This window comes from Sceloporus undulatus, chromosome 6 (assembly GCF_019175285.1).
Source record: "Sceloporus undulatus isolate JIND9_A2432 ecotype Alabama chromosome 6, SceUnd_v1.1, whole genome shotgun sequence".
Lineage (NCBI taxonomy): Eukaryota > Metazoa > Chordata > Lepidosauria > Squamata > Phrynosomatidae > Sceloporus > Sceloporus undulatus.
Genome location: NC_056527.1, coordinates 156491580 through 156516793, shown reverse-complemented (window position 1 = coordinate 156516793; position 25214 = coordinate 156491580). Strand labels below are relative to the sequence as shown.

Sequence of the window (25214 nt, the reverse complement as noted above, 5' to 3'; positions counted from 1 at the left end):
AGGAGAAAAGAAAACATGATCCTCCTGCCAAAGAGACAGGAAACTGTAGTAGACCTTGTGAGCAGCGAAGGGTTGAAGCGCCGCCGCTGTGCCTTCTGTCCAATGGGCTGCCAGTGCTGTTGCTATGTGCACTCTTACTCTGCCTTCTTTGTGGAAAAAATGTCTTGCACAGAAAGGCTGAATATGTACCCAAAGCCGAACATTTCTGTGTTAGCCGCTGCAGACATCTGGACCCCTGAATTACTGACAGTGTAGCCCATTTTGCTGCCAGAAGGCAACTTCATTTCCACCACGATTCCAGTATGGTTTACAGTGGAAACAAAGGGCTGCCTAGAGAAGGTGTGTAAAAACGAAAGAAGTGATTCTAGATGCCTAAATGTTATTTTAAGTTGTTTATGAACCTGAACGTGTGTTCTTTGCCCCCTCCCCGTTTTTAGTTGACTTGCTGTTGACTATAAGCTGCAGTTTGTTTTGTCTGCATGAAAATCTTACATGTACAGCATTTTTCATATAATAGTTTTAGAGTTCACTGTTGTGAAGAATTCTTGATTCTGAACAAAGAGAGGAAAGGAAACTAAGAGAATAAGGTGCTGTCAGGATTTTTTTTTTAAAGTTAGCTCATAAAAATTAGGTGGTTTTTATTATTAAATAGACCCATTGGTATTCCAGAACCACTAACTTAAACTGGAATTGTTTTTAACACTACTGAAATCTTACTATCATACTTTAAAGTTTTTATTCTCCATAGTTATATGTTTGTTTTTCCTGTATTCTTGTGATGTACCTGGTAAAATGAATAAATAAATCTAAGGGCTTTGGGAGGAACCTAACCATATTAAATTTGCAGGGGGGGGGCATTTTTTCCTCCAACATGGGACTATGAAATGCACATCTTAGATATATGTTGCCATAGAAGAGCTAATATTAAGCATACATGAATGCTTTCTTTATTGTTCCTTGTGAAAATGGAAGGCTTAGCTGACTTTCTTTTGTGTGTTTTTCCATTTATATAGGTTATGTAAGTTCTTTCAAAACACAAGGGAATTATTATACTATTGTACTCTTTGTGTATATCTGGCATTAATAAATACATTGACAATCTTTTGTAATCTGTAATTCTCTTGCATTAGGCCAAGGAAATGTACAAATAGAACCCACTAGTTGGGCTACCTGAGAAGCAGGTTTATTTCCTTTAAGCAGTGATAACTTGTAATCAGAGGACTGGTGTGTACTTATTTCAAGCTAGCACTCAACAAAGGAATCTAAGGAAACATTGAAAATGGACACACCATCCTTCACCGATGACACTGTGTTAGATGAGATTTTCAAGAAAGACAAGACTCCAGTCATAACCAGGTAGTCGGTGCTAATTCTATATGCGGTTTTTTTCTGATAGCCTGGAAGAGGGCAATTTGTTGTGACATATAGCAACATTCTTTCTGAAGGGGGTAGAAGGGCAGGAAAGAAAATTTCCACTGAACTACATTCTTTCACATCTGGAAAAATACTAATTTTGAATGAAGAACACTGTAGCAGCTAGTGGTGCCAAAGGTGGTTGAAGATTAGCTTGCAGATTAGCTTTAAAAAAAAAAAGATTAGCTTTTTTCAAGATAGCTTATGTAAATAAATATATTCATTACATTTAGTTGTGGCATTGTAATAGAGAGGGGTGCACAAGTTTGGACTTCTGACTTTTTTTTAAAAGGGTGGGGAAAGTTGGGAAAGTCTAAATGTACATAAAATCTTTGATTATACTTTCCATCTCTGTAGAAGACAATGGGAATCTTGATGACTTGTATCCATGTTCATTGTAGGCCAATACGTAAATCTAACCATTTCTTTGGAGTGTTTCAGTGCGCTCATGAAAGCACACAGGTTGCTTTTGGTGACTGGTGACGTGTACTTGCTCCTCTGAATTAGAAAAGCTACAACTTTATTATAAGTGAAATGAAATCTACTTGAACTGAGGCTCTTTGTATCAATTTGTGCCCAAATTGCTGGACCAGATTCATCTGAGAAGTTATGCTGTCCTGTCAAAAGCTTCTGTACCTAAACCATGTCTGTTGTATATAAACAAATAAAAACAATGTGTATGTGATGTGTGTCTTTCTGTGCATATGAGATCCTTGAGAAGTTCTGGGAGGAAGCAAAATAATCATTTTGATAAAGTGAAGATTCCTTCTTTATAGGTAAGCAAATTGCTTTCACTGGCATCATTGATTACATTAATCAAAAGGTGCCTGATCATGATATAGCTGTGCCTATATCATCTATCACGATATATATTGATCACTGAGGTGAGGGTATATGTGCATGATCTGAAAACTCCACATAACAGTAGTATTTCAAGTTCTGTGATGGAAAAAGGTGGACTATAAATGATTGTACACTAAGGCCAAACAATAAAGCCTATAACTTCTCATTCTTCTTTGGAGGAAGGCATTTGAAAGGTAAAACATATGACATAGTACAGCCTTCCCCATTCAGCTGTCCCTTAGATGCAGGAGAGTAAAATTTTCCATCTCCAGCCAGAACATCCATCTACCATTGTGGCTGGGAGGAGATGTACACTGTTTTCCCATGCATCTGGAGGTTGCCAAATTGGGGAGGGCTCATGTATCCCTTTCAGCAGAACCAGACAGTAGGGCAAGTGGCAATAGAAGTTCCCAGCACACTTTCATTGTAGGGGGGGAAATTCCCTTAGTTTCATGGCAAACCAGTTTTTGTTTGCCTTTGCCATGCCTTCTACAAGGTAGATTAAAACTATGGTCTTGCTTTTTCCAGAAATATATTAGTACGTTTAGTTTGAGCAACTGATGTGATTTAACCTTACCTAATTCTCAAAACTGGAAGGAACACATATTTTAGGTCTCTCCGCTATGAATTAGTATGTAGAGAGATTTTGTGGCACCTTTGAGACCAACTGAAAGAAGTTGCCAGCATGAGCTGCAATCTACTTTCTCAGGTGCATTTAGGAAGTAGACTGCATGAGGAAGTAGATTGTAGTCTTATGCTACCAACTTCTGTCTTTCAGTCTCAAAAGTGCTACAAGATCTCTCTACATACTGATTCTACAGACTAATACAGCTATATCTTTGTATTCTCTGCTATGCAGTAGAACATCTCTACCTAAAACTGCTAGGACAAATGTCTATATGACCTACTCTTGAAAACCTCCTGGGAAGGATATTGCACCATTTTCCAAGGAATCATCTTTCTTTAAAACTATTAACACCTATTAAATGATCATTCTAATTGCTAATTCTCCTAAAAGTAGGAACTTTATGGAGTTCTTAAGACATTCTATAGTTTAAATAATTTACTTGTCTTATCCTTAGTGGCCAGTATAAATAATAGGAGAAATTAAATGAAAATTACCATACTGGGAATATCTTTGGATTTGCTAATACTTTTGCTGTAGCATGGTCCGTTTATTACATTTTGTGGACTTGACGAGGATTCACAAAGGCATATTTGGGGGCAGCAAATTAATTGTACAAGGTGGTCTTGAATCTTTAAAATCTGAAAAACTGTCAGCATCTATTTGACCTTAATCTTGTACTAAATATGACCAATACTTTAGCCTTTTTAAATAGGATTTGTCTTTTAGATCCGTTTGTTTTATTCTTTAATTTATTCTTCCCATTTTATCCATATCCATCATAAAATATGGTACATAGAACTTATCCTGGTATAAGCTATTTGCAACATTAGAGAGATTAAAGGGATGATTTGAGGGGACCACAGATGTTCCCAGAAAAGCTTCTTCCCTCCCCTTTTTTACTGTTTATAGCATTTGCTGTATAGCAACTGCTGTCTGTTTGCCATCATTCTGCTCTGCCCCCTGCTTTGGCTTTCCCTGACTAATGTTGTTCTCATTGTTCATATAATTAATGTAATATCATGATATCTTTGTGATGCTATGAAAGTTATTCAGAGTGAGGGCAATGGTTACTGCTCTTACTCCAGATGAGAAACCAGTTTTGCCTCTTCACATCCTTCTCCATTGTCAAAGAGCACAGTTGATGGATACATTGGCAAATAGTGTTCCCTCTCTTGTTAACTGCCATCAAGGCAACTTTGACTTATAGCACCCTTATGAATGAGAGACTTTCAGGTCACTCTATTGTCAACAACCCCATTCAGGTCTTGCAGACTCAGAGCTGTGGCTTCCTTGATTGAGTCCATTCATCTGTAATGTCTTCTTGTTTTCGTACTTCATTCTATCTTACCAAGTATTGTCTTTTCTAGGGAGTTATGTATTCTCATATGTCCAAAGTATGACAGTCTCAGTTTAGTCTTCCTGGCCTCTAGGCAGAGTTCAGGGTTGATTTACTTTGGACCCATTTAGTTGTCTTTTTAGCAGCTCATGGTGTCTGATGGAACACCTCCCCGGCACCACATTTCAATCGAGTTGATTTTCTTCCTGTCAGCTTTCTTCAGTGTCTAGTTTTCACAACCATATCTAGAAACCATGGACAATCCTGACTATAGTATTCAGTGACATTTCTTTATACCTCAGAATCTTGTCTAGTTCTTTCATAGTTACCCTTCGAAGTCCTAGTGTTCTTCTGACTACCTGACTGCAGTCTCAATTCTAATAGCCAAGGTATAGAAAATCTTTTAACTTTTCAATGTATTCATTGGCTGCTTTCAAGTTATGTAAATCATCTGTGGTCATTATTTTTCTTTTTTTAATGTTCATTGTTCTCAGAGGAGATGGACAAGCCAGAGTGTGTCCAGAGGAGGATGCCCAGAATGGTAAAAGGTCTGGAAACCATGCCCTATGAGGAGTGGTTTAGGGAGCTGGCTATGTTTAGCTTGGGGAAGAGAAGGTTAAGAGGTGATATGATAGCCCTGTTTAAATATTTGAAGGGATGCCATATTGAGGATGGAGCAAGCTTGTTTGCTACTTCTCCAAAGAGTAGGACATGGAGTAATGATTTCAAAGTACAGGAAAAGAAATTCCACTTGAAACAGTAGGAAGAACTTCCTGACAGTAAGGGTTGTTTGACAGTGGAATACGCTGCCTCAGAGTATGTTGAAGTCTCTTTCTTTTGAGGTTTTGAAACAGAGGCTGGATGGCCAGTATTTTGTGTATTCTACATGACGGGGTTGGACTGGATGACCCCTGTGGTTTCTTCCAACCCTATAATTCTATGAAAGCTTATATTAAATACAGTGGGCTCTTTGTATCCACTGGGGTTTGGTTCCAGGACCCCCCATGGATACCAAAATCCATGGATGCTCAAGTGCCATTAAATACAGTGGCATAGTAAAATGGTATCCATTATATGTGAAGTAAAATTTATTGCTAAAAGCTATAAGCTGTTGCTGTTCCATATACTTTAAATAAAAGAGTCAGATGGCAAAATCACATTTTAAAATTTGGCACCAGATACAAAATAGAGATGATAAAACAAATTGCCAAGAGTATGAAAATGTAGCAAGTTTAAAACATTATAGCAAACCAGCACAATACAATTCTTATCTAGAGATGGTTATATCGAACTCAACATTTTGCCCCCATCTGAGTAATATATACGTCGGTACGAATGGTAATCCTGGCTGCCCAGAAACGTGCCACAAAGAAATCTTATGCTTCCAAATGGAAGAAGTTTCTGGACTTCCTCTCTGCGAGAGAACTCTCTCTGTCCTGAATGTCGACATCGACAGTGCTGGAGTTCCTGATGACGCTTCTGGATTCGGGGCTGTGCCTCACTTCCATCAAGTGTTATCTTTCTGCCATCTGTTCCCATTACCAACTTCAGGACAGGCCTTCCTTTTTCAAGGACCCTCTTGTGAAGAGTTTCCTGAAAGATTGCAACAGCCTCCATCTGCCGGCCTCGATACGGACGCCTGCTTGGACCCTGGACCCTGTGTGGCCTTGTTTGCAATCCAAGCCCTTTGAACCCATGGCCACTGCTGACTTAAGGCTATTGACTTGGAAGACAGCTTTTCTAGTGGCCATTACCTCTGCCCACAATGCGGGCGAACTCTGTGCCTTGCGGAGCGATCAACTTTTCCTTAGGTTTTATAAAGATAAGGTTGTCCTCTGTACTGACATTACCTTTTTACCAAAGATGGTGTCTTCCTTCCATATGTGTCGGACGTTGTGCTGCCAACCCTGGCTTCAAACCTGCTACTGATGCCGAATGTTGTTTGCATACCTTGGATGTTTGGAGGGCCTTGGCCTTCTATTTGGACAGAACTGTGGGTTTGAGCCATTCCGAAAGACTGTTCCAGTGCTACTCGGAACCGAAAAAGGGACTACCTGTGACTGCAAAGAGGTTTTCCAAATGGGTGGCTGGTACTATCCACCTCTGCTATGAACTGTCGGGTAGACCTCTGCCTGCCAGGGTTCGGGTACGCAACTAGGGCGGTAGTGACATCCTCTGCTTTTTTGAGTGGGATACAGCTGGAGGATGTCTGAAAAGCTGCTGTTTGGTCCCAGCCCCTGACTTTCATCAAGCATTACAGGCTGGACACCAGGGCCAAACGGGACACAGCTTTTGGGAGGGCAGTGTTGGTTTCTGCTTTACATTAAGTTGTTTGCACTACATTATCTTGATTGTTAACTTTATGGTGATCTAAGTTACTTATGCCTTGAAACTTGAATTTGCATGCATTGATAATGACACCTTGACCAATGACTTTGTGCTCTGTTTACAAACTGTTGACAATGTTTATTTTTTTGCAATTGCCAAACTGGTTATGGTTGTCACATGTGCCTTGTGACTTGAATGCCTGTACTGAAAATGCATTGCACTTGTTGTTGATGGTGATTGAAAGTACTTGATTATAGAGGTACTGAATGCTTCAAACACAGTTTTGGTTCAAAAAGTTTTATTGTGTTGATCTCAAGAAACACAATTTTGTTTGAACCTAACATTGGTGTCATGACACTCCCTCCTCCACTGACCTAAGCTTGTCAGTCTAACCCATTTGTATGATTCGCAGAGACCACAAAGGAGGAGGACAGGTTACTTATCTGTAATGGTATTTCTTCGAGTGGTCATCTGTGAATACATACAAATCCCACCCATCCTCCCTTCAGTGTCCTGCTCATTGCTATATTGCTCCTCTGTCGCTTTATGCAGCGTAAAGGTTGGGAACTGGGGAAAGAGTGGGAAGGTGGAGAACTTATATAAGATGGGTGGAGATACCACCAAAAAGTTGCAAAGTAAACTTTGGCCAATGATTCCAGAAGGTTCTGAACTGAACTGCACAGGTACAGTACAACCCATTTGTATGTATTCGCAGATGACCACTCGAAGAAATACCATTGCAGGCGAGTAACCTGTCCATTTTCAAGCCATGGATGCTTGAATCTATGGCTAAATCAGTGGCTGTGGAGAACTGACTGTAAAAACTTGCCTTTAAGATACCACAAGATTCCTTTTTGTTTTTCCTGAAGAATGTGTTAGTTGCTGTAGTAACAATTCCAGTGTTGTGGTGAACTTCAGACTTTAAGCACTCTGGATTGAAAATGGTCCTGTGTTGATTAATAAGCTGCAGTTGGAATTGCCTGCCTGACTTTTATTTCAGGCATTAGCACGAAGCATAACTCCAGTTTCTGTTACAAGTTGTAGAAGCTTTATTTTTTCTACATTATGTACAATGTTAAATTGGTAAATTGTCATTCAGAAATGACCAAAGACCAACCTTCAGAAGTCTTATTTGTTGAAACTGGCGCTTACGACACTTCTACTGAATATTGTTCCAGCTGTGGAATATCAAACATAAGACCCAGTCACCACTGAAAATCAGTTTTGAATGGTGAACTTGCCCATTGTTGGCCCTCTCCCTTTCAACCATCTGCTGACCTAATACCATTTTATTGCTGCTCCTGGCACACTCCTAATGTTTTTGTTTGTTCTACTATAAAGCTAATGTCAAATCTCTTAACAAGTCCTGTAGATATAAACTGTACACATTTAGTATTTGGAGTCTTTGTCTGTAAACCCTGGAAACAGTGGGGAAGTGCAGAAGATTTCTGTATCCTTATTTGATACCATGGGTGTGCCTAGTTGCTAACTTGTAATGCTGACTTCAAATCGCCTGCAGGAAATGACAGCTAAGGTTGAACTTCAGATTATGGCTTAAATAGAAAATATGGGTTATATATTTATTTTTCCATTCCTTCTGACTCTGAGATTCCAGAGTCCTAAACAAATGACGGTTGTCAGCTTGGATCCAGAATTCGCAATATAGATAAATATAGTTTTGAAAGCTTTAACTGTTTTTGTTTTATTTTTTGAGGTAAGCATTTTAAGGAAATCTGGAAATACATATGATCAGTTTAAAAGTAGCAAGTAAAAAAAATTATAAACTTTGTATTCCCCCTCCCAAACTGCATGTTGTATATTTTCTAAAGCTGTTGTCGTGGTTTTTATATTAGAAGTTAATTTTAGATTACAAATAATCACTTTAAAGCTACCAGCTGTAGCACTGACATCTTTATGTTCATTGAAGTAGTATACAAAACAAGTTGTCATTTAAAGCCTGTTGATATGTGCCTCCAAGTTATTTCTGACTTAATTAAAACCCTAAGGCAAGCCTATAATGGGGTTTCCTTGGCGAGATTTGTTCAGAGGGCAGTTGCCATTCCTTCCTCTGAGGCTGAGAGAGTGTGACTTACTCAAGGTCATCCAGTGGGTTTCTGTGGCTAGTTAGGATGCAAAACCTAGTCAAACCACTACACCACACTGGCTTGCTCCCATTGGTTTATCATGTTTGTATCCCATCATTGTTCAGTGAGCTCCCAAGTGGTATTCAGGGTTTTACTGCAACAACTCAAGAGGTTAGAGCAGTGGTCCTCAAACTGTGCCCTTTAAGATATTTTGGACTTCAGCTCCCAGAAACCTCAGCCATGCTGGTCAATAGTCTGTGATTCTGGGAGCTGAAGTCCAAAATCCCTTAAAGTTTTGGGACCACTGGGTTAGATTGACACAGCATATCTAGCCCTAGGAAAGAGTGAGCATCATTTGTGTAGAGATTTAAATCCAGGTGTCCCTGGTCAAACACTAATCTGACAGTATCAGGAGTAAAACTTGGAAAGGTTACATTTTTTGGTTATTAACTGGGACATTCTGTGAATTATCCAAAAAATTACTTTCTCCAAGTGTTGACCAGGAGCTGTTGGAAAGTCTTTGTATGGTGAGCTGCCAGATCTCTGGCTTGGAGTGTAGTCTAAACTAGCCCCGCCCACCAAGGCTGCCAGTTGGTCCTGCAAAGACAGGAAGATAGGTAGAGGACTTCCTGTTTGGGCTGAAACTGGAACACTCCCTGTGCAGCAACAGTCTCCTGGCTCTGGTCCCTGTTCTGGCTCTGGCTTCCTGGCCCAACAATTCTGGCAGCTGCATATGGGTGAACCCTGAAGATAGTTTCCTTTTCCAAGTGTGACCCTTTGACCATTTGCTCAGAGAACCATGAAACTAGGTCTGTTAGCCAAAGGGACTTTAGACTTAGTTTTTCTAACACAATAACTTCCATACCAGCCTCCTCTTACCTAATGCCACACAACATTTCCACTATGTTACAGCAGTATGTGATGGATCTTTAAAATTTTGCCCTGTCTTTCTTTTCTAGCTCTTGAACAGATACATTTCTTAGCCTTCTTTGTTTGGCCAAGAAATATTGGTCAGTTGAATGCATGGTTTTGAACAGAGGTTTCTCGGAGGCTGGTTTCTTGTATTAACAGGATGTTGTGGGATCTGAACAAGTGCTGCTGCTTTTGTGTACTCAAATTTTGTGAGAAAGACATGAGACCTCTGCGGCCAGAGTTCATACTATGTCCTGTCCTACAGCTTTGTTTTTTGTAGGCTGAAGCAGTTATGAAAAGAGGCAGAAGAGGGGCTTCTTCATAGTTTTGGAGAAGATCTCAGTCCTTTTCTTTGTCCCAGCATCATGGGAAGGAATGCTCCTGTTATGGTTCTTGTACTGCCAATGTTATGTAAGAACTTGGGGCACTATACAGAGGTTTTATCTCTTTAAAGGTGATATTCTGTCAAGTAATGTCCTGAAAATATAGAACATTTGTGGTTCATATGTGTATTAAAACCAGGAGCCAATACCAAGGATGTCACAGTAATTCGTCTTGCTAGACTGTGACCAGTGTGATATAGTGTTTGAGTGTTGCACTAGTACTCTGGGAGATCAGAATTCAAATCCCTGCTTGGCCACAGAAACTCACTGGGTGACCTTGGACAAGTCATACTCAGCATCCCAGGAATGAAAAGGCAGGTCCTCCCAAACAAATCTTGCCAAGAAAACACTGTAATAGGTTCACTTTAGGATTGCCATAAGTTGGAAATGACTTGAAGGCAGACAACCACAACAACTAAATATACCTGAATACATACCATTGAGCCTTGCTTAAGAACTGTCTTGCTTGATCAGATTAAGATTAATTTAATGCAACATTCTTTGCAAAAATTCCATGAAGAAGAAAAAGACACTCCACTTACATACAGATTTATATATTCTTGTAAATGGCTTTTCTGCCCACTAAAGTCTCCAGAACAATGGTATAGTACACAAAGTTTTATTTATGAAGACAGAACAGATACCAAGCGTCCTTTAAAAATAGGCTAAAGAAATTTAAAAAACTAAAGGCATGACAAAATAATTTAGTTTTGAATGCCCATCTCAAGGAGAACAGAACCAGCCTGAACTGCCTTAGGAGAGAGTTCCCCATCTGAGGTGTTGCTACAGGGAAAGCTTCAAGCCAAACAGGCCATCGAAGAGCTCCCCTTTGACGCTACGGGACTCTTCCATATGGAAACTGATGAGAAGTTGGATGTCAAGAACAAAATGAAAAACACAGCTCATAAATACGGTATATCTTCTTCCTCGTCTTCTCGCCCTCCCTTCTCTCAATGCCATTCGGGATCACCGTTCCAAGGCCAGTGGCCCACTCTCTCCGCTGATGGCTCAACTCCCACAATATCTTAGTAGGGGTGCCCTTCATACCGCCACAATCTCAGACTTCACTGACCACCTATGCCTCAAACATGGGCTGGGGAGCCCATTTCGACGACCTCTCTGTCCCTGGGAAATGGTCTCCCAAGGAACGCCAATTCCACATCAATGCTCTCTGAAGGCTTTCGAACCCTCCCTTCAAAACCAGGTTGTCCCCCTCACGGACAACACAACAGTGATGTATTACATCAACAAACAGGGTGGTACCAGGTCGACCACCCTTCTCGACTTCACCCTTCAAATTTGGAACTGTTGCATCCGAAAACGGATCACCTTACAAGCCATACATCTCCCTGGAGAGGGGAACGAGTTTGCAGACAAGCTGAGCAGGGCTCCAGACTGGTCACGAGTGACAACTGAATCCTCAAGTTGTCCACCTTTTCTCTCTGTGTGGAACCCTGGACGTTGACCTTTTTGCCGCATCTCAACACTCACTGCAACCACTTCTGTTCCAGGCTCCCTTCACTTCGGTTCCAAGGGGATGCCTTTCCCTTCCAGTGGTCCGGCAAAAAGTACTATGCCTTCCTTCCCCCCATTTCCTCTAATCGCCAGAGTGATAGCCAAGCTACGCACCGACAGATCAGACACAATCCTGATCACCCCTTGGTAGCTGAGACAGCCGTGGCTCGCCCCCCCCCGCTCCATCTCTCCAACAACCAATTCCATCCCCTGCCGCTCTGTCCTGACCTCCTCACCCTTCACGATGGTCAGGTTCGCCACCCTGATGTGGACACTCTGTCTGGTGGCATGGAGGATTCAGCCTTGACTCATCTCTTGGTACCAGTCCGAGAAATCATCCTGGCTTCTCGAAAGCCTTCCACCCAGCGCTCCGCCCTTAAATGGGCTAAAGTTTTGGCTTTCCTGTCCTCAACGTGACACACCTCTTTGGAAGACAATAATAATAATATTAATAAATTTATTATGGCCATTTGGCCAGCACATTTGGAAGACAATGTCTCCGTTGTCTTGGATTTCCTCCATCACCTCTCAGCATCTGGACTATCCATTTAGTCCTTGAAATGCTTCCTTGTGGCCATTTGTGGCTTATGGGCTGCCTGTGGCTACCAATTTTGTGGCCAGCCATCCTCCTTCAGTGACCCACTCGTGAAGAAATTTTTCAGAGGCCTTGCCAACCTAAGACCGCCGGCAGTGATCCCGATCCCTACTTGGGAGCTCCAACTCATCTTAGCAGCACTCGCTACCTCACACTTTGAACCTCTGGCTTCCTGTGACCTCAGGCTCCTCACCTGGAAGACAGCCTTCTTGGTAGCCATTACCTCAGCACGTCGGGCTAGTGAAATCTGTGCCCTCTGTACGGACTCCCCGTACTTGAAATTTGTTAAGGACAAGGTTGTCCTCCGTCCAGACATTTCCTTTCTACCAAAGGTCATGTCCACCTTTAATCTCAGTCAAGATATCATTTGCCCAACGTTAGCCCCAAACCTGACCCACACCGAGTGCTGGCTTCATTCTGTTGATGTCAGGTGGGCGCTAACCTTCTACCTCGAGAGGACTTTGTCTTCTCGTCGTTCTCCCAGACTTTCGTCTGTTATTCCAACCCCAAAATGGGGCTTCCAGTCACCTCAACATTTCTCCAAATGGCTGACTTCCACGATCCTCCACTCCTATGAGATTTTTGGGAAGACCCCGCCTGCTCAAATTCGAGCCCATTCCACCAGGGCAGTAGCTTCATCTTCAGCCTTCCTCTCCGGAATTCCCTTGGAGGACATTTGCAAGGCTGCGGTTTCACAACCTTTGACCTTTATCAAGCACTACAGACTTGATACCAGACACTGACATGAAGCAGCATTTGACAGAGCTGTTCTCCTTTCTGGCATGCATTAAAGTTAGTTGGCACCTGTCAAATAACTGACACTCACACTGTTTTTCTTGTTTAATAATTTATTTATTGCCAGGTCACCCCCTCCTTCACAGAGGAACAAGCTGGCCAGTCTAACCCTTTTGTGTGCTCCACAGAGACCATGAAGGAGGAGGACAGGTTGCTTACCTGTTGCTGTAGTTCTTCGAGTGGTCATCTGCAAATCCACACAAATCCTGCCCATCCTCCCCTCTCTTGTCTCCTTCTCTCTTCCTTGTCTGCTCTTATGGAGGACCTTTTTTGGAACTGAGAAAGGGCAGGAAGACCTCCACCCTATATGGGTGGAGCTACTGCCAAAAAGTCTTCCCTAACGATTCCAGTAGGATACGAAAATGCTGTGCAGGTTCAGAATAACCCATTTGTGTGGATTCACAGATGACCACTCGAAGAAGTACAGTTACAGGAAAGCAACCTGTCCTTCTCTGTCCTTGGCTGAAAGTAGGTAGAGGAGATGGTACAGTGCGCCCTTTTTTTACACGGGGGATCCATTCCGCCCCCCCCCCTTAAAAAAAGTGTATACTCAAGCCCCATTGAAAATAATGGGGCTTGTGCATGGTGTGGTGCATGGCAGCACGGCAGCATGGCGGCGTGCGTGCACCCCATTAATCTTAATGGGACATGCCGCCCCTTGTGCCCTGCATGCTCCCGCGGACTCCCACAGGCTCCCTAGCAGCTTTCAGTGTATGCTGAAAGCCGCATATGGTGCGTCCACGTATGACGCGGCCGCACTGTATGTTCTTTCTAGATAATTGTGTTCTATTGTGAAATGTATGCTGTTGGGGCCAAATACTTCATAGTCCAAAGATCTGTCTGTCTGTTCTACAAATAATAATGCCGATAAAAAAGCCAGTGACAAGGACACTTCTGAAATAGTAACATAGTATTGTAGACACATAGATGAAATATATAGCAGATGCAGTCATGCTGATGAATTCATCTTGAGCATTGCTGGGCACATTAACACCTGAGGTGAAGGTAGTAGAGCTTTAATGTAAGAAAGCAGCATTTTAGACAGGTGTAGAGAGCTAGAGTGGCATAGTGGGTTGAGTGTTGGACTCTGACTCTGGAGATTCCCAGCTTGGCCATGAAACCCACTGGGTGAGCTTGGGCAAGTCACATGCTCTCGATCTCAGGAAAAGGCAATGGCAAACCTCCTTTGAACAAATCTTGCCAAGAAACCCCATTATAGGTTCACCTTAGGGTCATAATGAGTTGGAAATGATTTGAAGGCACAAAACAACAACTACAAGGATCCTGATTACCTTTTTCACTAAAGGTAGGACTGTGTATTATATGCATATCTTCTCTAGTCACATACATATTATGTTACATGGAAAAGGATGAGGAATGTGATTAGGTCTGTAAGGGTTTGGCTCAAGGGACTTCTAGAAAACTAAGGTCTGAGAAATAATTTTTGCCCTCATTTGTTGCTTTTCCTAATGTTAAACCTTGGGAAAGTAGGGCATGGAGTAAAGAGAAATAGTAGCAGACCCAAAACAGGGCAAATGTTTTCCCTTCCTCAGTGGAACGCATTGCCATGTTCCAGTATTTTAAGTGTAAGAATGGGGTGATGTCGAACTGGGGCCGAAAGTAAAGGAGAAAGTCCTCAGTATTGACAGCAAAATAAATAAAAGAGAACAATCATGTTATTTTATAGCAATATTTCTTTATCCTTCAGAAATGGAGTATTCAAGCTATTCCTAGGAACAGGGTTCTTTCTCTCTTCGTTAATACTTACGTATTTGATCTGTTGTCAGCACTGTGACTGGTGGGTCTCCTCTCTTTTCTCCTATTCAGAGCTGGAAGAATGCAACACTTGATTAGAAAAGCCATGCAGCTGTTAAACCTGTTTTTATTGCAAGGGTGGGGGATGGAGACTCAGGGCGTTACTCTGGAGCTATGTATTTTGAGCTATGAATCCCAGTCCTTATAAAACATGTTCTAAGAATATACAGCACAAGCTGTTACAAAACACACATGAAACAATAACTGCTCCTCAGGAGAGGCTTGCAACTGGAATAACACTGTGGGATAACAGGGTGAAACTAGGTCAGAGCTGTGAAATATACTATTGCAAAGCAGCCTGTACCTTGCATGGCTTTCAACCAGGATGGGCAACTGTGAAAGGCTAGGGGGCTGCTTTAGCCCCTAGAAGACCTTGGATTGTGGCACCTGATCGGGAGTGGGGGCATATATATATTTTGCCCCTGAATGTCTCTAAAAGACCTGAGGCCGTTTTCAGCATATTTTGGAAAAAAATCTTTTTGATCCCTGGAGTGTCTGAAGGCCTCTAAACATGGTGAGAATGCCTTTCACACCTACTAGAGTGCATTTTTTTTTGGGGGGGGTATTCTGAAAGATCAACAAAAAAGAAATAATTTTGGACCCCTGAATAAGGGGGCACAAAATGGCTCTGAGAGCCACGGGCAGCCCATGAGCCATGTTTTGCCCACCCCTGCTTTTGTTGTTGCTGTTGCTGTGTGTCTTCAAGTCATTTCCAACTTATGCCAACCCTAAGGCATAATGTCGGGGAGGGGGTTATGTGACTTACTCAAGGTCACCCAGCAGGTTTCCATGGCTGAGCAAGGACTCAAGCCCCAAGTTCCAGAGTCTTAAATCTGATGGTTAAATCATTATACTATGTTGGATCAAATATCATGAAAATGGTCCTTAATTTCTGCCTATTTTATGTACCTGCTCACATTGCACTTTTATAAAATCCGGTTTATTATTTGTCCTTTGCCCCTCACACAACACAAGTACAATCGGCCCTCCATATCCACAAATTCCTTATCTACAGATTCCACTGTCCACGGCGTGAACATATATTTTTTAAAAATATATAAATTCTAGTAAGTAAACCTTGAATTTACCATTTGATATAATGAACACCACTTTACTGTGCCATTGTGTTTAATAGGACTTGAGCATCCACGGAGTTTTGTATCTGTGGTGGGTCTTGAACCAAACCTCTGTGGATACTAAGGGCCCACTGAATTTTTAGTGAAGCCTCAATGGTATGAGTTGTTGACCACTGACTAAGTGGTAGTGGTGTGGACCTCCTGGTTTGTTGTCAGTTTAGAGTTACTGCACACTATCCACTAAAGGCACCAGATTTTATCTGATCTGGGAAGCTCTGGTTAGTACTTGGATGGGAGAATGCCAATGAATACCAAGTTTTTCATGCTATATTTCAGAGGAAACAACAGGCAAAATTATCTGAGTATTCCTTGGTAAGAACACTATATGAAATCCATGGGGTCACCATAGGTTCACAGGCAACTTTAAAGTGTGCCCACATCCTTGATATGTTTACCTGGAACCAATCCTATGGCCTCCTGGGATAGTCAAGCACCATGCTTACAGTTTCAGACATGTATAGCTCTCTTGGTAACTGAGAGTCTATAATTTTCACTTAAACCAAAAAAGGGAAACCTTATTTTTAGAATCAAATACATAAAATGATTCTGGCAACATTTTAGTACCCAAATAAAGTTTAAAAACTAGATCGGTAATATGACAAGTCATTAGGAAAAAAAAATCCTGAGTGTGCTTTATTGAAATTATCTTTGTGTCACTCTGAGCACTCAGTCAACTGGGGCATGAGCTTAAGCTGTGCAAAATGATACTGTCTTGAACATGTGTATATTTACAGATAGTCTAAAATTATAGAATTTAAAATAGATCTTCTCAAGTTTCATTAGTTATAGTTGGTCTCACACTCTGAGAATAACCTTGTGTGATTCCCTGATTATAAAACAAATGTTTGCCTAAGGTCTCATCAGGTCTCAGTATTGAATTGGTGCAGTAATAGGCAGCATTCATCTTGTAGAAGAGTGGGTCTGAAACACTGGCCCTCTATATTTTTGCCAGTAATCCCAAGTATTGGCCATAGTGCCTGAGACTTCTAGGAGTCCAAAACATATTGGACAGCCAGGCATTTAAAATCACTGCTGTAGAACTTTTCTTCTAAAAGGCATCTAGATTTATTATCATTTTAGGTGGGGATTTTAATGCAATCATAGACCCCCAGGCTGATAGATATTCTAGCAAGAGAGTAAAAGAAAAACAAGGAAAACTACATGTTTTTCCCCCCAATGAATTTGAAAAAAATTTAATTTAGTGGAATCTTGGAGATATAAAAATGGAGATAGAAGAGAGTTTACTTTCTGTTCAAATAGGCACAAATCAATTGCAAGATTGGATATATTTTTGCTTTCTAAATCACTATGTAATAAAATAAAATTGAAATTCTTGCTAAAACATATTCAGATCATAATCCTGCAAAAATGTCATTAAAATTTGTAGAAACAGAATTTATCTGGCAATTACAAGATTAATTATTAAAAGATGAGAAAATAGTGGTCGAAGCCTGACAAATAATTAAAAAATTACTCTAAAGAAAACATCAATAAAGGAACAGAAATTAGCATAGTATGGGATGCAAGTAAAGCAGTCCTAAGTGGCTTCTTTATACAAAAATGCTGCCAGATACAAAGAGAAAAGAAAGATAGGATGAAACTGATTTCAGAGGAAATAGCCAAGAAAGAAAGCGAATTAATGAAGAATAAAGATAAAGATAAAATAATTAAGGAAATTAAAATTTTACAAAAACAATGTTCGATAGAGAACATAGGGAAAATAGCAAGACAAATGAAGAGAGCCAGAGTCAGACATTTCCAAAATGGAAACAAAATTGGAAAATGGCTCTCTTGGCAGCTAAGAAAAGAAAAGAAAAATAACAGACTAACCACAAGAATCAAAATTGGTAACAAAATCTACAAAGAGCAGAAAAAAGTAAAAGAAATCTTTCAAAACCATTTAAAGGAAATTTTAAAAACTGACAGAAAGGCAAACAAAAATATAGACAATTACCTAAAAGAGAGTCAGATTCCAAAATTAAGGAGAGATGAAATATGTGAGTTAGATAAACCAATAGAAATGTCTGAACTACAAGAGGCAATAAAGAAAGCAAAAAAGGACTAGACCCCAGGTCCAGACAGAATACCAGTGGGATACTATAGTCCAATCTCTCTCCTGAACTCTGATTATAAATTGTTTGCTACTATATTAGCAAAAAGACTTAAAAAGATACTAGTCCATTATATATCAGAGGATCAGTGTAGCTTTCTCCCTGGGAGGCATATAAAAGAGAACATTAGACATATTCTAGACATACTAGAAAAGTCAGGGGTATTGGAGAAGATTTACAGTGATCTTGGTATTTTGCAATTTGTCTAGGAGCTACCTCCAATTGTCTGGATTTGGCAGGCACAGTCCCAATTAGTCATCTGCTGTCCCACTTTTTCTGTCGCTTTTAAAATGTCCCAGTTGCTCTCTTTTAGTTTCCTACTTTTTCTGCCTTTGTTCTCAGTTTACTTCAGTTGTTGCAAACTGAATTAAACTTGAAAAGTAGTTTGCACTCAAATATTCAGTAGGAGGGAGAGGAGAGACAAGATGGCATCTTGCCCCTTAGTCAAAAGCAAACTACTGCAGCATCTCTTACCTTACGTGTTCTTCCTCATTAATAACTTTCGCCATCTTGTCCATACTCTAATGTTGCTTGGCCACACCTGTCCCAGTATCAGTCTGTGAAACGTTGGAGGATACACAGATGTGACTAATAACCGCATATGAAAAATTCCAACATGCTTAATGGGTAGACTTTGAAAAGCTGTGTGAATTTGCAAAGGTTAATTTGTTTATTGGTTGCAAAAGAAATGTACTACTCCTCTTTCCTCCTTTTCCTCCATCAAAGCACTCACTGTTTTGTTCTAAAACCTGGTTATGTTTTCTTTAAGCTAGACACATAGAGTTGAACCCAAAGGGTCATCTAATCCAATCCTTTTGTCAGTGCAGAAATCCATAGCTGAAGCATCCCTGATCATTAAAAAATCTCCCAATAAAAGACAGTCAAGAGTCTCATCCTACCTGATTTGAATAATGCCTCTAAATCATATTTGCCTTCTTGTGTTAAGAGTTCAAGTGTATCTTTTTATTTCTCATTTGAATTCATGTGTATAGGGACATCTTCTTCCCTCAGCTGTTTTCTGCCTATTCTTGGATTCATATACAGTGGGCCCTTGGTATCTTTGTGGTTTGGTTCTAGGACCTCTCCATGGGTACCAAAATCTGAGGATGCTAAAGTCCCATTATATAAAATGGCAAAATCAATGTTTGCTTTTATGAATTTGTATGTTTTGGGAATATTTTAAAGCCATGGACCCTATTGTCCTCACTACTTGGTGTCCTCTTGTCTTCTAAAAAGCTAGTGTCTTCTGCTGCAGGATTTAGTTTAAAGATCTCCTGCTTAGATTTGCCAGAATTCTAGCAAATACCTTTTTACCAAATGCCCTACTGTTGGGAAGATAGGGAAAAATACTTTACTTGGATGACTGTATCATCTCTTGAAGCACAGTGTTATTTCAATAATGCTTTGGACTATGGTGAGAACTGTTTCTGTTTCAAATTTTAATGAGTATAAATATATGTTTCAATATCTTTTATAATACATGTCTTCTCAAATGCTATTGTGACACATTTGTTGTAGTGTTTAGGAATGAAAAGGCTGTTCAATTAGAAAATAATGCATGGTCAAGGTTTAGCACCTCCATGAATTCTGAATAAAGTTTGTTATTTTTTCAATTGAATCTGTTTGTGTCACTTTTCCCCAAAGTCCCTTAAAGGTAAACTAGTTTCTCTAAGTCTGGTAATTTGCAATTAGGTGTACGGCAGTGTATTTGTATTTTTTGTTGTACCAGAATATAATGTACTTACCTGAATATTCTGTTACCATTGTAACCATTTTATTTTTTTGTGCTGGCTTTATGCTGTAATAAATATTGCTATTGCTAAGTCTGGTAATATCTTTTATTTTCTTTGCTTTGGCTTTAGGAAAGCTCCATGGGTTTGATGTTAAGTATTAATGTGATATTGCAAAACTGGGCAATGAGTGTTTTTCTTATGTTTTGTTGTTGTTGTTAACTGCCCTAGAGTTGGCTCTGACTCATAGTGACCCTGTGGAAGAGACATCTCCAAGATCCCTGTCCTTCACTGCTCTGGTCCTGTAAATTCAGGCCCATGATTCCCTAATTGAATCTTTCCATCTAGTGTGTGGTTTTCCTATTTCTGTTGCCTTCCACCTTCCCCAGAAATACAGTCAAAAAACTTTCAAGTCCCAGGATCCCATAGGATAGCCTCAGTTTCTTCAACTTGGCTTCCAGGGTAGGTTCAGGCTTGATCTGTTCCTTAGGTACTACATGGTTAACAACACTGTGCAGAAGAAAACATCCATCTGCCGAGTCCAATCATTGACCATATATTCTGGTACTGGGCACTTTGACCAATAGTGGGTTTTCCACAACATCAGGCAGGATTCTTTCCTAGCCTTGTTCAGAAATGCCAGGAGTTAAACCTGGTTCTTCGTCTTATACCAGAGTTATGACCCTTCCCATACATCACAGGAGATAACCTTACTGTTCCCTGCATGGGAAGCACAGACACAGTTGCTAAGGGAATCACTGGCTTCTCCCTGAACACCTGTAGTCTAAAGCTGTTGGCACATGAAGGAAACATTTCTTGTTCTTTAGGAAAGAAAAGTAGCCAAGCACTTCACTCCACAGGTTACTCCTGGATTTGAAATGGAGCCAGACATGAGGCTAGAGAGGCTTCCTGTTAAGATGGTTCAGAGAAGGTCACACAGCCTTTTGTTGCTGTGGCATGCATAACCTTAGTGTGACAATCTGGTTTGTCCTTACTTTGACTGTTTGTAGTGAAAAGGTACAAATCTCTGCCCAGCAACAGAAATGGCTGAAGGTACCAGTTGTATTCCTCTCTTTCTTCTATTTCTTCAGTAATTTTTCTAGATCTGCAAAGGTGTGGTGCTCTCTCTCTCTGGAGAATAGAAGATAATGGCTGTTGTCTTATTACTAAGAGATATTGCTGAAATAAAAATCTAATTATTAAACTCTAAGGCTAGGGTAAAGGAGATAATTCAGTGTCAGGAAATAGGTTTTGTATGCAGAAAGTCCTAGGTTCATTTCCTGGTGTCTCCCAAGTGAAGGTGGAAAAGACTTCTTTCTGAATTGTTGAAGAGCTGCTGCTATTTAGTGCATACAGACAAGGCTGAGCTATCTGAACAAAGAGATGGCTGTATGTAGCAGCTGCCTTTGTTATGGTTATAGGTTCAGTACCTTCAAAGGGTTCTCCAAACAGACAGAGATACAGTATATATATACTGCTTCTCAGAGACAGGAAAGATTACTTTTTGGAATATCACTCCCTCCATGGCTGTAAAATTTCCAAGCTCTACTTCATCTTGATTTCTTTTCTTTCTGTGTTATGATGAATGTTGTTGAAATAGTTGGGGACAGTGTAAGGCCAAGGATCCTGTGCCTTAACATAAACATGTAACTTTTGGGAAGTGATGAACAGTCAGATAACTAAATTTAAGCCCCTGACTAGCTTTGAGGCCAATCCAGTCAGAAAGCAAAGTTGAATGTTGTCTTTCACTTTCCTACTCCCAGACCCAGCTGTGATTACTTAACCGAGGGCTTTTCATGCTACACAGTTATAGTGCTGGAATTCCACTTTAACTTCCATGGCAAAATGTTATGGAATTAATGCTTTGCAGCTTAGGGAGGGGTATTTCAAATGCTCAGCCAGAGAGCTCTAGTGGCTTTCCAAATTACAAACCCCAGGATTTCATAGGATGTTGCCATAGCAGCTGAAGTGCAGTCATAATGGTATAAATGTGTAGTGTGAAAGTGCCTTGAGAGACAGCTCTCTGCCCCCGAGATGTTTAATCATATATTTGTTTTTTTCCCCTCTTGGTTAGTGTGCTGATTCAACACATCAGGCACCTTCAAATCACATGAAGACTGATGGGACTTGGGATCAGTAGGGCTGGCACAGGTGATATAGTCCAAATGAGGAATTGACCAGGAATTGTTGAACAAACATACCACACAAATCTGTACTGTGGACCCTTTCCATTTGCAGGGGTTCTGTTTCCTGTGGATGAGAAAACATGTGGACAGTTGCCCCCCACATTATTCATTGGGCAGTGATGTGCACATATTCACATCATTGCATCTGTGTGCATGAGCCACCATTGAATAATATGGGCCATGTCAATCTGCGGGTGGTTGAATCTGCTGATATGGCAGGAGCACTGTACTTCATTTGCCAGATATTGCTTCCTGATCTTTTTAGTACTGAATTATTGTGCATCAAGCAGTGCACTAAAACAGTTTTTTTTTCATATACAGCTTATACATCTGTGAGAGATACTTCATCATTATAAAGCCTGGCATTTTTTGTCTTTCATGCCAGATTTTAGAGGATATTATTTTTGCAATGCAATGGCAAGCTAGCATACATTTACTATTGTCCCATTACACTGTGTCACAGAACAACTGGTTCAGGTTTAGGTCATATGCCTTGATTCAGCTGTGTGTTTGTACAGAGTGCATACTTATTGTTATTATTGTGTGCCTTCAAGTGATTCCAGCTTATGGAAACCCTAAAACAAATCCATAATGGGGTTTTCTTGACAAAATTTATTGAGGAGTTTGCTACTGCCTTCCTCTGAAGCTTAGAGAACATGACTTGCCCAAGGTCACCCACTGGGTTTCCATTACTGAGCTGGGATTCCAGCCCTGGTCTCCCAGGGTTCTAGTTCCATTCAAACTACTATATGATTCTGACTCTCAGAGTGCATCGTATTCGTACATAATGCAATACTGGGCAACTTATTCCATGGTGTACATCCCATGTTTCGTATGAGCGCTTTAATAAACACTTCTGTATGAGCATCTAAGACCCTTAGCTACACAATTTGTCCCTCTCGTTTTCATGGTGAATGGATTGTACTTTCAGGGTGTGTACATAGACAGATGCATGTGATCATAACCATAAGTAGATCTGTGTGAACCCAATTTTTACTCCTGGCTGTGTCACTTTGTCTATCTGTACTTTGGAGAATTATGTAAACTTGCTTCATGAGAAATATTCTGCTATTCTTATATTCATGAAATGGGTCAAAGATTGCAACTCAGAATTTGGTAAATGTCATCAAATAGCACGAGGTTGAACTAAATTATAGAACATCTCTTGAACAAAAGCTCAGCCCTCAATTATGTCTTTCGGTGTACTTCCACAAATGGATGACTGTTCAAATGACTTAATTATCTATGTTTCTCAAACCTAAATGGCTGCTCCAGATTTTCTCCTTGTTTAACTTTTTCTCAGGATACTTGTCCTGTTAGCCTTCTGTTATATAATTCATACAGAAATAGTCTTCGTGGCTCCCTTAAACCCTTTCTTTTAACATTATTTCTTCTGTGAAAGATGAAGTGAGTCCAAAGTGGTTACTCAGGAGTTTACTACAATTGTAAATGCTCACAAAAAAGTAAGCTAAGCCCCATTGAATACAAGTGGGACTGGAATTCAAGGAAACGTACATAGGATTGTGTTTTAAATATATGACATTTTATATCCTGTTAACCGCCACATGGCAATGGAAGGCCAGATTTAATAGCCCAAGGACCACCTTGAGTGGTTTCCACTTAGCTGTATTTGCCTGAGATTGAACTATGACTTTAAAATAGCAAGGGTTTAGAGATTTCCTATGCTGTGTGGCGTTGCATGTTCTGTATCACTTGTCTCACACATGTTACAGTTGTAGAAGGCTTTCTCTACCCCACTGCATCCGACATGGCTTTGGGAGTACTTAATCACATTATAGTTAAGTATTGATCTGTGAGGGTTGTCTCCTCTGCAACACAGTGGTTTAAAATGTTAGTACTTTTGCCTTGGAGTTATATACATATGAACCTTTGAGTTCTTGCTACACAGTACAGAACATACTATACCATTATCCTCTGCTGTGTGCAAACCTTAAGTTTGTTCTTCATGATTGTACTTATAAGTTTATATAATGGCTGTAAACCTGAAATTGATTGTAACCCCAGAAATCTAGAAATGGCATTGCATCAAGAGACAGTGTAGCGTAGCAGTTTGAATGCTGTCCTATGACTCCGGAGAACAGGGTTTGATTCCCGCTCAGCCTTAAAAATCCACTGGGTGCCCTTGAGCAAGTCCTATGCTCTGAGCTCAGGGGATGGCAATGGCAAACCTCTGAACAAACCTTGCCAAGAAAACCCCATGATAGGGTCGCTATAAGTTGGAATTGACTTGAAGGCACTCAACACACACATGAACATTTTAAATAGTTTCCAGGCTCACTTTTAGTTGCTTTAGTTTCCCTCATTCCATGTTGTTGTTGTTGTTGTTGCTGTTGTTGTTGTGTGCCTTCAAATAATTCCTGACTTGGTGGTTGCTCTTGTGTGCCCTTCAAGTTGTTTCCGATTTATGGCAACCCTCAGATGAAACTATCATGGAGTGATAGTTGGTGAAACTTTCCAAACTTGCTGAGTTTTCTTGGGAATATTTGCTTACAGAGGGTTTGCTTTTGGCCTGCTCTGAGGCTGAGAGAGTGACTTGCCTGAGGCCAATTGGTTTCCATGGCCAAGTGGGGATTCGAACCTTGATCTCCAGAGTTGTAATCCAACTCAAACCACTATGCCTCCTTGGCTCTTTCATTTCTTCCTTACTGTGACCCTAATCATGGGATTTTCTTGGCAAAATTTATTCAGGGTGGTTTTTGACTTGCACAAGCTTACTCAGTGGCTGAGCGAGGATTCAACCCCTGGTCTCCCAGTGCTCTAGTCCAATACTTAAACCACTACTCCACACTGGCTTTCTTTCCCCTCAATCCTACAACCCCCACAAGGTGCAAAGAAGAGAGAGCCTTCTTGTGGCTATAGAATTCTCTCCTATGAGAAACTGAATTGGCCCTGGCCCTTCTCTCCTTCCACAAACAGATAAAGAGCTTTTTATTTGAACATAAATTTGTTTAATTCATATTAAAGAAGTAAAATACATGCATGCAATAAATAAAATTATACTAAGCCACTGTACAGTACGACTTTATATACTGTACTCTAGTGAAAAGACAGTACATACATAAATTGGAAAAACGTAAGCATGTAAGAAATTCATGTCCACATAACGGTTTGGATCTAGTGTTAAACAAATTTAGAGTAGACTCTTTTAAACAAATAGGACATAGATTATATAAGATTAAAGTGGGCCTGTTTTAATTATGTCTATATGCAGCCCATTGTATCAGTGTGAAGTAATAATTTGAGATACAATCATGCAAAGCAAATACAAAGTATTTATTTAGCTCTCCATGGTGATGCTATATCCGCATTTGAGTACTAGTATAGTTGTATTTTTTTGGCTCTCGGTCTTCTGTTGGCATTACAAACTGGAATCTTACTTGTCA

The 25214-nt window shown here is 40.4% G+C and overlaps 1 protein-coding gene across 2 annotated transcripts in view; it reads left to right on the top strand.

Annotated features, from left to right (window-relative positions):
- Positions 1 to 25214, top strand: part of FAM214A (family with sequence similarity 214 member A) — a 59818-nt gene that overhangs the window by 12982 nt on the left and 21622 nt on the right. Inside the window, exon 1 of one of the 2 annotated variants that reach the window (XM_042472815.1) lies at positions 48 to 339. The exons of the other annotated variant lie outside the window; for it this stretch is intronic. Coding sequence (XP_042328749.1) covers positions 303 to 339 — 37 coding nt within the window. The 5' untranslated portion in view covers positions 48 to 302. Of the gene's footprint in view, positions 1 to 47; positions 340 to 25214 lie in introns of those variants that run through there. 2 annotated transcript variants of the gene reach the window in all.